Below are 13900 nucleotides of genomic sequence, written 5' to 3'. Positions count from 1 at the left end.
GGCTCAGGTGATCCTCCCACCTCTGCCTTCCCAGTAGCTGGAACCACAGGTACATGCCACCATGCCTGGCTAACTTTTGTATTTTTGTAGAGATGGGGTTTCACCATGTTGGCCAGGCTGATCTCGAAATCCTGAGCTCAAGTGATCTGCCCGCTTTGGCCTCCCAAAATGCAGGCATTACAGGTGTGAGCCACCGTGCCTGGCTTATCTTTGGTTTTCAACAGTTTGACTCTGGCCTATCTAAATGTGGTCATTTTTGTATTTATTGTGCTTGGAGTTCTGCTGAGTTTCTTGGATCTGGAAGGTGGTGTTTTTGATCAGTTTCACAAAAGTGTTCAAATATTTTTCTGTCTACCCTTTCATTTTCTGAAACCCTAGTTACACAAATGTGAAATCCTTTGATATCATTCGACAGTCTTGGCTCTTCTGTTCATTTTTCATTCTATTTTTTTCTTTCTGTATTTCAGTTTAGATAAGTTTATTGAGTACATTGTCAATTGAATTAAATGATTTTTTTTTCCTGTTCTGTCCATTCTGTTGTTAAGCTCATTCAATGACCTTTTCATTGCAGATACTATATTTTCCAGTTCCAGGATTTCCATTTGGTTCTTCCTTATAGTTTCCATCTATTTGCTGAGATTCTGCCATTTATTCACCCATTCCATCCTTTTCTGGTAAGTCAATCCTTCACTATATTTTAAAAAGCAGTTTTAAAGTCTGTGTCTGCTAATTCTAACATCTGGGTCATCTGTGGGTCAGCATTTATAGCCCATTTTCCCCTTGATCACAAGTCATGTTGTCCTGCTTCTTCGTATGTTATTAAATTTTCATTCCATACTGAACATTAAAAATGACACCTCGTAGAGACTCTCAGCTATGCTATCTTACTCTAAAGAGTGTTCAGTTTTGTTTTGGTGGATCCTCTGTAGGCTTTGTTTTAGGCTTTATTAGGATGGGTCCATTTTGGCTTATCCCTTTGTCCTGGGGTATAGTCCTTGATCATGAGATGTGATCCTTATGACCCTTTTACGGTTTCAATGGAAAGATATTCATAAAGTCTGATTTGGTGCAACTTGAACTCTGAACTCTGGCCAGTACTAGGCAGCAGCTGCAATCTCTGGTTAGCTCTGCAGCTTCCCAGCTGTTGCTTTTTTCTGGATTCCTTGAGGTTGCACCCTGTATATGTATAGGTTAGGAGAGAGCCAAGGATCTGAGGGGCATTTGGATGCAGATTTCAGAGCTCCCTGCTCTGTGGTTCCCTCCTTTATAGGATTTTAATCCTTAACTTCCAGCCACTTTGGCAACCTCAAACTCCAACCCCATGTCCTCATCCCAGAAAGACTTTCTGTTTTAGTTCAAACCTCCCACTGTGTCTCATGAGCTAAGAAATGCCTTTAGGTGACAAGCTGGATACACGTAGAGCCCACCTAGTTGGCTTGCTTTCTTTCAAAGATTATGTTCACTCTAGTTTCTGCCTGTTTTTGATTATTCTCCTGGCCTTCAAAGAATGGTTTTGAACATTTTATTCAAAGTTAGTAACTGTTATTGGCAGGAGAGTTAGTCAGATACAGGCTCTTCTATTATTCCAGGAACAAACACTCACTCCTCAAGTAAATTGTCATCACTCCTTTTCGGCCGAGTGCAGGTCACGTCAAACAGGTTATGCATTTGCCCACTCACCCAGCCTGGAATATGAAAACTCTGGCATTTTAGAGGTGATGGTGGGCCAGTGAGACACTGCTGTTCTGTCTATCCATGCATATTGGCTAGTTGTTTAATAATGTGTATTTTATTTAAAAAAAAAATCTCCAGGCTGAGCACAGTGGCTCATGCCTGTAATCCCAACACTTTCGGAGGCCAAGGTGGGCAGATTGCTTGAGCTCACAAGTTCAAGGCCACACTGGACAACATGGCAAAACCCCATCTCTACCAAAAAAAAAATACAAAAATTAGTCAGGCATGGTGGCAGGTGCCTGTAGTCCCAGCTACTCAGGAGGCTTAGGTGGGAAGATCCCTTGAGCCTGGGAGGTGGAGGTTGCAGTGAGCCAAGATAGTACCACTGCACTCCAACCTGGGCAATGGAGCCAGACCTTGTCTCAAAACAAACAAACAAACAGCTCCTGTCTTAGGGCTAGCATTTGACCTTTAAACTACTTGCTGGGTCAAGGATGCTCAGGACTTCCTCACCTATCCCCTGTGTTGTCATGACAGGAAACAGATCCAGAGGTTGAACAACTGCCTCTGGCAGAGGCTGGCTAGGTGCTCATCAGAGCTGTTTTCTCCTCCTGGACACACAGCTTAACTGTACATTTCTCAGGCCTTTGTACGTGGATGGGGCTATGTGACTAGTGTTCTTCCTCTTGTCTAGCAGGGGGACGATGCCAGGGTAATATTTGTTCTTCTCTCTTACCAGCATAATTTTAAAGACATATATTGAAGATGGGGGAGTCACAATATGGAAGGAGTCAAGGTCTCTAAATGACCACATCAGTGGAACTTTCTTCCTGACTGATATTTTACTGTGATAGGGACAAGAAAGTAATCTTTGATTATGTTAAGCTTCTGAGATTTTTTTTATAGCACTTGGTGCTATTTATGCTAATAAATTTGCTCAGATAATACCCTAATTAGTGGCAAAAATATGACTAGAAACCCATCTCCCATTTCCTTTGATGGTTAAATATAATTCCATTCAAATATAACTTTCATAATTATTACATTAGTACACTAGTTTACAAAATAGTTTATAACAATTAGGAGCATGCTTATGAATGAGTGAAAATAATGACTTAATAAATGGGAAGACAGTGACTTACCCAGAGATTGAATGCCTTTTTGTTTAAGAAAGCTGTGCAAAGCGTTTGTATCAAGATTTAATATAAGTCCCAGTTCTGGTGTAAGTTTCCAGAAGCCATCCTACAAAATTAAGAAAACGAATGCAAGTTATATTATTCACATTTTATCACATAAGAAGTTATGTAGTGGGGGAAGGAGAGAGGCAAGGGTTGAAAAACGTATGTTCACTACTTGGGCAACAAGATAATTAGAAGCCCAAACCTCAGCACCACACAGTATGCCCATGTAATAAACCTGTACATGTACCTCTGCATCTAAAATAAAATTTTAACACATTAAATGAAAAAAGTTATGTAATAAATATGTTTCCATTAATTTAATTTCAGTTAATCAAAGTATTTCTAATATTTTTATTACTGTAAAATAAAGTTCTTCATACACTAGTGACACAGTATTGGTTGGCACCTCATAAATGCTATGAATACTACATATCTGCTGGCATTTATAAAAAGTGTGGGAAGAGGTTCATGTGTAGAGATTGTTTTAAGTGGTACTTTTTTTTCTTCTAGCAATGCTTTATTTCATTTTTTATTGATACATAATACTTGTACGTATTTTGGGGTGCACATGAAATTTTAATACATGCATAGAATGTGAAATAGTCAGGTCAGGGTATTTAGGATTTCCATCGCCTTGAACATTTATGATGTCTTTGTGTTGGCAACATTTCAAATATTTTCTTCTAGCTATTTTGACGTATTCAATGTATTGTTAGCTATAGTCACCCTACTGCGTTGTCAACTAGCAATAAGCATTGAACCAGTATTTCTCAAACTTTTAAATAGCATGATTCCCTCTTTAAAAAAATCCCACTTTACTGAAATATGATTGACCTACAAAAAGTCACCAATATTTAATGTATACAACTTGATGTGTTTGGAGATAAGTACACACCCGCGAAACCATCAGACCATCACTTATCAATGCCATAAACTCAGCCACCACTTCCAGAACTTTTCTTCCACCCCTTTTGTTTTGTTTTGTTCCCTTTTGTGAAAAGAGTACTTAACATAAGATAGACCTCTTAGCAAATGTTTAAGTATACCATATCGGATTGTCAGTCATAGACCCTGTATTGTACAGGCCTGTGACCTCCAGCATGATTCCTTTTGTTTAACCTTTTTGTTTTGATTCAAAAGGTTTTGATTCTTTTTGTTTAAAAATGTACCCTGATGTAGTCTGAAATAAGAAAATGACAGTTTTTTTCTAAGTATAAAATTGTTACATTAAACATGTACTTTAAAACTACCTTCCCTGCACCCCCCATCATCTGCCTGCCCCATTACATGCAGAGGAGGGTGTGCTAAGCCTGAGCTTGGGAATATTAACCTCAAAGGAGACAGAATCCAGGCCCTAGGGAAACTAACACAGGGAGCAGAAAGCAGGGTGTGGCCCTAGGCAGGTGCACAGGTTGAAGAATCTATGGCAATACCTTGAAAAATGACAGCAGTAATAGTATGTACCAACCCATAGAGAACTGGTACCAAGTGCTGTTCTTTTATATGTTTAGCCACTTCCTGCGGAGTACTATTGTTGGGAAAAAGCTGAGTATTGGGAGGGAAACTGAGGCAGGGCTTGCATAATGTCCTCTGGAATGTGTCTAGACTTGCTGGCTCCTTGCTTCTAGCCTTCCTAGGCTCCTATTCCCATTATCTCAAGTAGCAGAACATGTTCCATATAAATGCTAAACCATCACAGCTGTAAATCATGTGCTTAATGCAACGTGTCCTTTCGACCTCCACATTCCCACCGCCTGTTTCTTTGTTGGATTACCAATAAATACTGTGGGCTCCCAGAGCTCGAGGCCTTCACAGCCTCCATGATAGCGATGGCCCACTGGTGTCCCACCTTTCTCTCTCAAACTGTCTTTTTCTCAATCCTTTGACTCCACCAGACTTTGTCACCCCCATGACCTGGTGTTGGGTCTGATCACCCCAACAACTATTATCACACCCACACTGGAGATGAGAACATGGTGGCACAGAAAGGTGAAGCAATTTGTCTAAAGTCACATAGCTAACCAGCAGCAGAGCCAGGAGTGGCCATGGGATCCACACTCTTGACCACCGGCAGTATGCTCGCGGCAGGCTTGTGCGTGCACTGTCTCAAGTAGGGAAACTGGGCAGCTGTCATTATCCTGTTTAAACCTCAAACCCACTCTGTGAAGTAGACACTATCATTATCTCCACTATATGGATGAGGAAACTGAGGCTCAGACAGGTTACCTGACTTGCCCCAAATCACAAAGTGGGCTGGGACTCACACTTACTTTTATGCTACATCAAGGCCTTTCCATTTCACTAAACTACTTTACATCAAAACAAATAATCGCAGGTGCAAGATTGGGTCTTAGTACCAGTGCAGAAGCCAAATCTACAGGGTGTTTATTAGCATAACAAACGGAATGATAAGCTCTAACACAATATACATGCTGAACAATAGCTGTATTCCCATGACCTTATGTGAAAATATTTAGAGTATATGTACAAGTGCTTGTGCTGTACTTCACAGTGGGAAATTTAAATGGATTACAATCCATTAGTTCTAGAATCTAGGAAATTAAGATTTCACCCCATCATCTGTTCGGGGATGTTCATTTTCATGTGAGGAATAGTAACATTCACCAGCATGAGGTTCTGGTCTAATGTTGGTAGAGAAACACCAGCCAGCATCAAGCACACTGTTTCTTTCAGCTGTCTGTTTTGTTTTGTAGCAAGAGTTCCTCAATGAAAGAAGCAGTATGACTTATACCCCAGTGCACAAGCCCCTTACTTCACTACAGACTGACGATAGACAGTTCCTTGACCGGCTGCTTTGAGTAGCACTGTTCTAAACTATGAAGCCAGCTAATCACAGATTTAAGGAGAAATAAGACACATACCTCTGTCTGTAGACTGAAGAGTTCTGTCCAAGGCACAGCATCCTGCCAGTGTTGTGTGCACACTATTTCATCCTCCTCTATTACTTCCGGAAAGCATGGGATACTGTCATCTGCTGTATCACATTTTATTTGTAAAAAGCAGTTGTCTAGAAGCACTTCTGATAGTTCATGACTTTCTGTTTCAGAACTTTGAAAACCAAAGCCAGGCAACTGACTTCCTTCGAGACTGCCTACTGATTCTTCTAGAAGACAGAGATCTACTGGGGTAGTCCAGGACTGACTGCAAAGAGTCTTAGGTAAGGCAGGGGCTATTGGCACCCTACGGTTGGCAGTCAAAGAGGCTGCGGAAGATTGAAAATGAAAAGGAGAGGAAACAGAGGGATGATAAGACCCAAAACCTCTGATGGGATCAGGATCTGTAGGAAGAGAGAAATGAAGCTGGGGAGAATCTAGCTCAGGGAAGGTGCCAGCAGAAGGCCTGGGGGTATAGCCTCCAGGAAGTGGTGGCGGAGCAGGCTGTGTGGAGCTCAATGAGCCCTCTGAAAAAGGAAAGCCACAGAAGGGTACACAAGGTACTTTCTGGAGAGGTCCTGTGGGATGAGATGCCGACTGTGGGATCCAGTCAGCACAACTGCCAGGCACAGGGCCTTGGCTGAATAGAGATGCAGCCAACTGTCTGGGAGGAGGAGCAAAACCAAAACCAGCTCCCTGACCATGGGAGGCAAAAGGCATGGAAGCAGGACTGTAAGAGCGGGCAGCCGGGGGAAGAGAGGAACCAAAGGCTGGAGCAGAAACATGAAAAAGGCTAGAAGTAGATGTTTCCAGTGGACTGACTTTCCTAAATAGTGGTTCAGTTGCTGTTGGTTTACATGACTCTGTCCGACTTAAATCCAACAGCTTTTCCACACCTTCACATTTCAAACTTGATGTAAAAGCTGGTAGTACATCTAAGCCATCCTCTTCAACATCTTCAAAAACTTTTGGCTGAGATAATTTCATTTTTCTTTTAGCCCGTTTGGATGAACGTACTTCTTGCCAGTCAGAGGATGCTAAAAGAGACTGCCCAGAAGAGAGAATTAGTAATGTAAGGAGAAAACACAGAATAAAAAGCACAATCAAGCAAACATTCTTCCTAGCACTTGACTTCCCACCCACCAGGCAGTTGCTCATCCAGAATCAGGATCGATGTGAGCTGGGATGTTGAAAATAACACCAGTGCTGGGTGCGGCGGCTCACGCCTGTAATCTCAGCACTTTGGGAGGCCAAGGAGGAAGGATCGCTTGAGGCTAGGAGTTTGAGGACAGCGTAGGCGACATAGGGAGGCTCCATCTTTACAAAAAATAAAAAATTAGCCAGATGTCGTGGCTCACACCTATAGTCCCAGCCATCTGGGAGGCTGAGGCAGGAGGAGTGCTTGAGCCTGGGAAGCTGAGGCAGCTATGAGGGCAGATTTGTACCACTGCTCTCCAGCCTGGGTGAGAGGGCAGCACTCTGTCTCAAAAAAGAAAGAGAGAGAGAGAAAATAATGCCATCAGAGACATTCAAGATCATTTTAGTACAAGGCCCTCTTTTTCTAGACGTGGAAGCTGAGACCTGGAAAGAATATCAGCAATCAATATATTGAAAGACTTCTCTCGCAGTTCTTAGAATTGTGGAATTTTAAACACCCCTCGTTTTACACAGGAGCGAACTGCGGAGCACAGAAGTGGCTTGCCCAAGATTTTACAATGAGCAGTATCACAGTGTGTCAGTTAGGCCTCAAACAAGACAGTCATTTGAAGTAAATCATTCCGGTCTTTTACACTGCTTTACAGCAATATTAAGAAAATGAGAAAATGGAAGAACGTTCTCAAAAGCTTTATTTAGTTTTGAGACAGAGTCTTGCTCTGTTGCCTGGGGCTGGAGTGCAATGACGCAATCACAATCACTATAGCCTCGAACTCCTGGGTTCAAGCGATCCTCTCGCCTCAGCCTCCCCAGTAGCTGGGACTATGAGCATATGCCACCACGCCCGGCTAATTTTTAAACTATTCTTTTGTAGAGATGTGGTCTCATTATGTTGACCAGGCTGGTTTTGAACTCCTGGGCTCAAGTGATCGTCTCAGCCTGGCCCCTCAAAGTGCTAGGATTACAGGCATGAGACACTGTGTCCAGCCAAAAGCTTTAAAGTAATTAAATGAACATATAATTATACCAGAATATGAACAATATGTATGCAAAACAAATTTTGAGGGATGCTGTATTACTATTATTGCTTCAATCTAAATGTAAAGAGTGTTCCTTTAAAAGTTGCATGTATAAAATCCAGCCTTTTTTTTTTTTTTCTTTTTTTTTTTTTTTTGAGACGGAGTCTCACTCTGTCGCCCAGGCTGGAGTGCAGTGACCGGATCTCAGCTCACTGCAAGCTCCACCACCCGGGTTTACGCCATTCTCTTGCCTCAGCCTCCCGAGTAGCTGGGACTACAGGCGCCCACAACCTCGTCCGGCTAGTTTTTTGTATTTTTTAGTAGAAACGGGGTTTCACCGTGTTAGCCAGGATGGTCTCAATCTCCTGACCTCGTGATCTGCCCGTCTCGGCCTCCCAAAGTGCTGGGATTACAGGCTTGAGCCACAATGCCCGGTCTTAAAATCCAGTTTTATATGGATGACAAGTCCTTGATATTTTTGAAATAATTAGCCTGTAATTTTACCTGTGAATATGAACTATTTAAAAAAGGAATAGTCCTTTCCCAACTCAGTCAAATTTCAAGTATACATCTGAATAATTAATATTATAGAACATATGAAAAGATGTATTTAAAAATAATGCTAACCAGAGGTTAAATTTTTAAAAATTAGAGAGGCAAACTGGAAAAGACCAATAGTGATAGACTAGAACTATCAGATATTAAAGTCTCTTATAAAATTACAATAATTATAGTAGATGAATCAAGGAACAGAGTAGGCAAGTCCAGCAATAGCTCCTAAAACTGAGAATTACTACCTTATGAAGGTGGCATTTCAAGTCAACAGGAGGAAAAGGAGGAGCCATCTGGAAAAGAAAAACGTTGGTTCCATATCTCTTATCCTATGCCAGGATAAATTTCAATCGGGTGAAAAATTAAATGTAAACATGAAAACATAAAACTATTTAAAGAAATAGTGGGAAAAAATTTTAAAGTATAATCTCTGACTAGGAAAGGTATTTCTAAGCATGATGAAAAGCAAAACAACACTAAACAAAAAGAAGAAACACAAAGATTAAAAATTTGACTGCATTAAAAAATCTGCATGACAAAAAGATAATAAGCAACATCAAAATAACACGTGGAAAACTGGGAAACACACTTCACAACTCATAGCACAAAGGGCTAATTTCTCTAACAGAGAAAGTTTTCCTAAGATAAATAAGAAAATGACTAAAATCTCAATACAAAGATAAAAGACATGAACAGATAACACACAGGAAGGGACACATAGGGCTGTAAGAATATAAAACATGCTCCTCTTCATTCATAAAGAGACAAAAACTTACAAGTCACCAACCAACACATGTTTCACCTGTAAGATTTGCAAAGATCAAAAATTTGATTAAGTCAGGTATTGTGGAGCATCCCAGCTACTCAGCTACTCAGAAGGCTGAGGTGAGAGGATCGCTGGAGGCCAGGAGTTCAAAGCTGTAGTGCTCTGTGATAGAGCCTGTGAATAGTCACTGTACACCAGCCTGCGTGATAGAGCAAGACTCCATCTCAAAAAAAAAAATCATACTGAGAAATATGGGTTATTTTTGTTTAATTTTATAAAATTGCTTCTTGGATAGTATTGTATTTTTTAGTAGAGACAGGGTTTCACCATGTTGGCCAGGCTGGTCTCGAACTCCTGACCTTGGGTGATCCACCCACCTTGGCCTCCCAAACTATAGGGATTACAGGTGTGAGCCACCATGCCTGGCCTCATTATGATTCTTCTATTGGCCAAAATCACTCACTTGCTTCCTCTTTCCCTTCCCCACCTTGATCACCTAAGGTGTGGCCCCCAACCTTTATGGCAGCAGGGACTGGTTTCATGGAAGGCAATTTTTCCATTGACAGGGGTGGGGCAGATGGTTTTGGGATGAAATGATTCCACCTCAGATCATCAGGCATTAGATTCTCAGAAGGAGCACCTAGACCCCTCCATGCGCAGTTCACAACAGGGTTTGAGGCTCCCATGAGAATCTACTGCCACTGCTGATGTGACAGGAGGTGGAGCTCAGGCGGTAATGCTTGCTCACCGCCCCTCACCTCCTGCTGTGCAGCCCGGTTCCTCACAGGCCACGGACTGGGGGTTGGAGACCCCTGATTTAAGGAACAGCATGGGCTCTGGACCCTCAGCTTCAGTGCCTTCAGTTTCTTGCTAAGAGTTATAGCATTGAATTTTACAAATGATTTACTTTAAAAACTTGGATTAGGAGCTAGGTTTTAAAAATCTCTGCCTCTTGCGTCTTCTCAATGTGCTTTCATGAGCGGGAGGGAACAAAGTGGACTTGGGGTTGGTGTAGAAGACACTGAGCCTAAGCCCAGGGGTAGCTGCGGGAGGACACAAGCACCCAGCACGGAGTGCTGTTCTTGCTGAGCGCGTCCCAGCAGAAAAGGTGTTGCAGTCCCTGGAAGGTCTCATTTCACAATGAAGACGTATCAAATAAGGAAATGCCCCAAGTTTCAGTGAGTCGGGAAGGACCAAACAGACCCGGTTGTCTCGGGCTCTACTGTGGCTGGCTTCTGTTAGCGAATTCGGTGGAGTGACTCCATGCGGAATGCTGCAGGTGCCACATTTTGGTAAAACAGATACCGAGGGAGAGTAACAGAGGCTTGACATTTTTGCTAAATTAGATGGTCCACTCAAGAAAATTATTGCAGCTAATATAAATATAAACTTTCAAGTCATCAAGCTAATGGATAATATTTTTCATCCGATATGTTTGGATCTGCAAGTATTAAGATCCAAAGTATTTGCAAATGTAGTATGAAATAATTTATCACCACACTGTATTAAAACGTAAATTAATGTAGAACCAAATAACTCCAAAAATTTCTATCAACAGTCCAGGCATGGTGGCTCACTCCTGTAATCCCAGCTACTTGGGAGTCTGAGGTAGGAGGATCTCTAGAGCCCAGGAGGTCGAGGCTGCGGTGAACTATGATCGTGCCGCTGCACTCCAGCCTGGGCAACAGAGTGAGACCCTGTCTCAAAAAAAAAAAATCTATAAACAACACATGTGCACTATGAGAAAATTAGAAAATACAAGCAGACACAAGTAGACAGACACAAAGAAGAAAATAAACACCATACAGAATGTTGTATCTGATCTCTGGCATACATCCCTCCGGACCTTTGCGGTGAACAAAGTACTTATGTGTGTGGTAGAGTGTAGGGGCATATCTCTTACTCTGTTAATTTAATTTTTATTGTGGGAAAAATGTATATAACAACACTTGCTATTTTAGTCATTTTAGAGTTTAGTGGAACGAAGCACATTCACACTATTGTGCAACCATGACCATCTCCATTTTCAGAGCTGCTTCTGGGTGTGTGTTTTTGAAACACATATAAGGTAAGTATATATTTTCCAGGGCCCATTTTAATAGTGAGTCTCTCTTGTTTCAAGGACAAACAGTTGATTCTTAATTATACATCAGATTTTTTTTTCCAAAACAATGCACTCCAAGGGCCCCTTGTGCCGTCACAGAGAGGCCACAGGTCACAGCCCCTCAGCTTGGTCCCTCGCTTTCCTTCAAGCAGCCCTGAGCCCCGCTCTCCAGCTGACCTGGAAGTCTGGACCAGCGTGGGAGCCCACGATATTGCCAACATCTGCCCTCCCTGTGGGTGAGCCTGCAGGGCTGTCTGAGCCTGGCTGAATGTACCTCCTACTTCTCCTGATTCCCCAAACTCTGCTTGTGTTGGCTTAAAGTATTATTTTTCTTTCATGGGCAATCCATGCCCATGGTTCGAAATTCAAAATATACAAAAGGGTGCACTGTAAGAAAGCAAGGCCGGGGGCGATGGCTCACACCTGAAATCCCAGCACTTTGGGAGGCCGAGGCAGGTGGATCAGGAGTTCGAGACTAACCTGGCCAACATGGTGAAACCCTGTCTCTACTAAAAATACAAAAATAAGCTGAGTGTGGTGGCACGCACCTGTAATCTCAGCAACTCAGGACACTCAGGTACGAGAATTGCTTGAACCCAGGAGGCAGAGGTTGTAGTGAGCCGAGATCATGCCACTGCACTCAAGCCTGAGCGACAGAGCGACACTCCATCTCAAAAAAAAAAAATTTAAATTTAAAAAATAAAAAAAAAAAGCAAGTATCCCTGCAAACCCAAGGCCACTTGTCAGCTTTCTGCCCCATCTGTTTGGGCAACAGTGCCCATTTCAGACGCCTTGGCGAACAATAAGTACAGCTAATATTTATCGAATGTCTGCCACAAGCTAGACGTGTGTTGTAACGGTCTTAGAACTTCATAACCACCTAATGTGGATTTTATCGCTCTCCCCACTAGCGCATTAGGACTGGAGCACAGGGAAGGTCAAGTCCCACAGAGTGAAGTGTGGGCTGGGGTTCAGACCTGAGCGGTTGGCCATAGCGCCTGTGATCTTAACCACTATATTTTACTGCCTCTCAATCATCTACCTTTTGTGATCTTTGCCAACCTGACACAGTTAAAAAATAAAAAGGAATCTCATGGCAGTTTACATTTTAACTTCTTTTAGCAACGAGACTGCACATCTTTCATATATTATTTTCTTATTTATGATCAAATCCTCGCTCTGTCACCCAGGCTGGAGTGTGGGGGTGCCATTTTGGCTCACTGCAACCTCTGCCTCCTGGGTTCAAGCATCCTCCCGCCACAGCCTCTTGAGTAGCTGGGATTACAGGCATGCACCACCAAGCCCAGCTAATTTTTGTTATTTTTTTTGTAGCGACAGGGTTTCACCATGTTGCCCAGGCTGGTCTTGAACTTCTGGGCTCAAGATATCTGCTGCCTTGGCCTCCCAAAGTGCTAGAATTAAAAGTGTGAGCTACTGCGCTTGCCCTAAGAAACTTTTTGTAGAGATGAGGTCTCCCTTTGTTGCCCAGGCTGGTCTCAAACTCCTGGGCTGAAGTGATTTTTCCCACCTCAGCTTCCCAAAGTGCTGGGATTACAGGCATGAACCACGGTGCCTGACCAGATTTTAAATTTTTAAATTTTGGAAATTTTAGTTTTTTTAACCTAGAGGCCTAAGAGTGTTGTCAGCACCGCTTTGTTCCTTTGCTTTTGAATTTGTCTTCCAATTTTTATTTAAGTCACATTTTTCAATTTCTATTATATTTCTGGTTATAAGGGCCACAGTATAAAGCACTATAAACTTTAAGAAATATTGGTGGTGAATTTAGATTATTAGATAGCACTTTATGGATAATTTCATGACAAACCTATTACACTACCTAAATGACTTTAGCTTCCTGGCTGACAATCTATTTGCCCATGACAGAAACACAGCCACAGGTGTTCTCTTTTTGTACTACACAGCTCCATTCATACGCCATGAAGTCTCTGTCTACACAGCTCCATTCATACACTGTGAAGTCTCTGTCTACACAGCTCCATTCATACATTGTGAAGTCTCTGTCTACACAGCTCCATTCATACACTGTGAAGTCTCTGTAATGCAACATGATGTCATTCAACATTTTATAAATGCGTGAATATTTTCCATCATCAGGGATACAACAACTTCTTCATGTACAGGTATTAAGGGAGCTATTTTAGCAAAGGGTTCCCTTCATCTTCGTGAACAAACAAAAGCACAATATCAGCTTATTTGGTGATCAGCGTTTACCTGGTTCGTGACGGCTTCTTGGGGCTCCCCCTGCCAGCTCATGTAGGGCAGGAAGTCTACATCTTCTTTGGCAGTAAGTTCAGAAACTTTTGGAATATCAGGAAAAGGCAACTCATTCTCATCCTATATTGAATCACAAATAGATTAAATCAAACAGACGTTAACCAATTAAATGATGATTACACACTCTAAAGCCTGTGGGTGTTGGTGTGGGATATGCTGGTGTGTGGGAATGGAGCGTGTGCCATGCGCCACAAGCGTGAGGGAAAGTGGGGAGCTGGAGTGGCTTTCCTCTCCACGGAGCGCTGGTAGGTGCTGGCCAC

At 42.3% G+C, this 13900-nt stretch overlaps 1 protein-coding gene across 3 annotated transcripts in view; it reads right to left on the bottom strand.

The window, feature by feature from the left end:
• Positions 1–13900, bottom strand: part of PARP4 (poly(ADP-ribose) polymerase family member 4) — a 94198-nt gene that overhangs the window by 7235 nt on the left and 73063 nt on the right. Inside the window, exons 30-33 of one of the 3 annotated variants that reach the window (XR_003116482.1) lie at positions 13578–13700; positions 8721–8768; positions 5734–6796; positions 2817–2916 (exon numbers count right to left, since the gene is read on the bottom strand). Coding sequence is in view for 2 of the 3 variants with exons in the window: in XM_025364238.1 (XP_025220023.1) it covers positions 2817–2916; positions 5738–6796; positions 8721–8768; positions 13578–13700 (1330 nt within the window). In the remaining variant the exon portion in view is untranslated. The remainder of the gene's footprint in view (positions 1–2816; positions 2917–5733; positions 6797–8720; positions 8769–13577; positions 13701–13900) is intronic. The other 2 variants (XM_025364238.1, XM_025364239.1) reach the window with 2 other exon arrangements.

Source organism: Theropithecus gelada, chromosome 17, assembly GCF_003255815.1.
Source record: "Theropithecus gelada isolate Dixy chromosome 17, Tgel_1.0, whole genome shotgun sequence".
NCBI lineage: Eukaryota > Metazoa > Chordata > Mammalia > Primates > Cercopithecidae > Theropithecus > Theropithecus gelada.
Note: the sequence above shows the minus strand (reverse complement) of the source record. Positions and strands in the feature narration are given on the sequence as shown.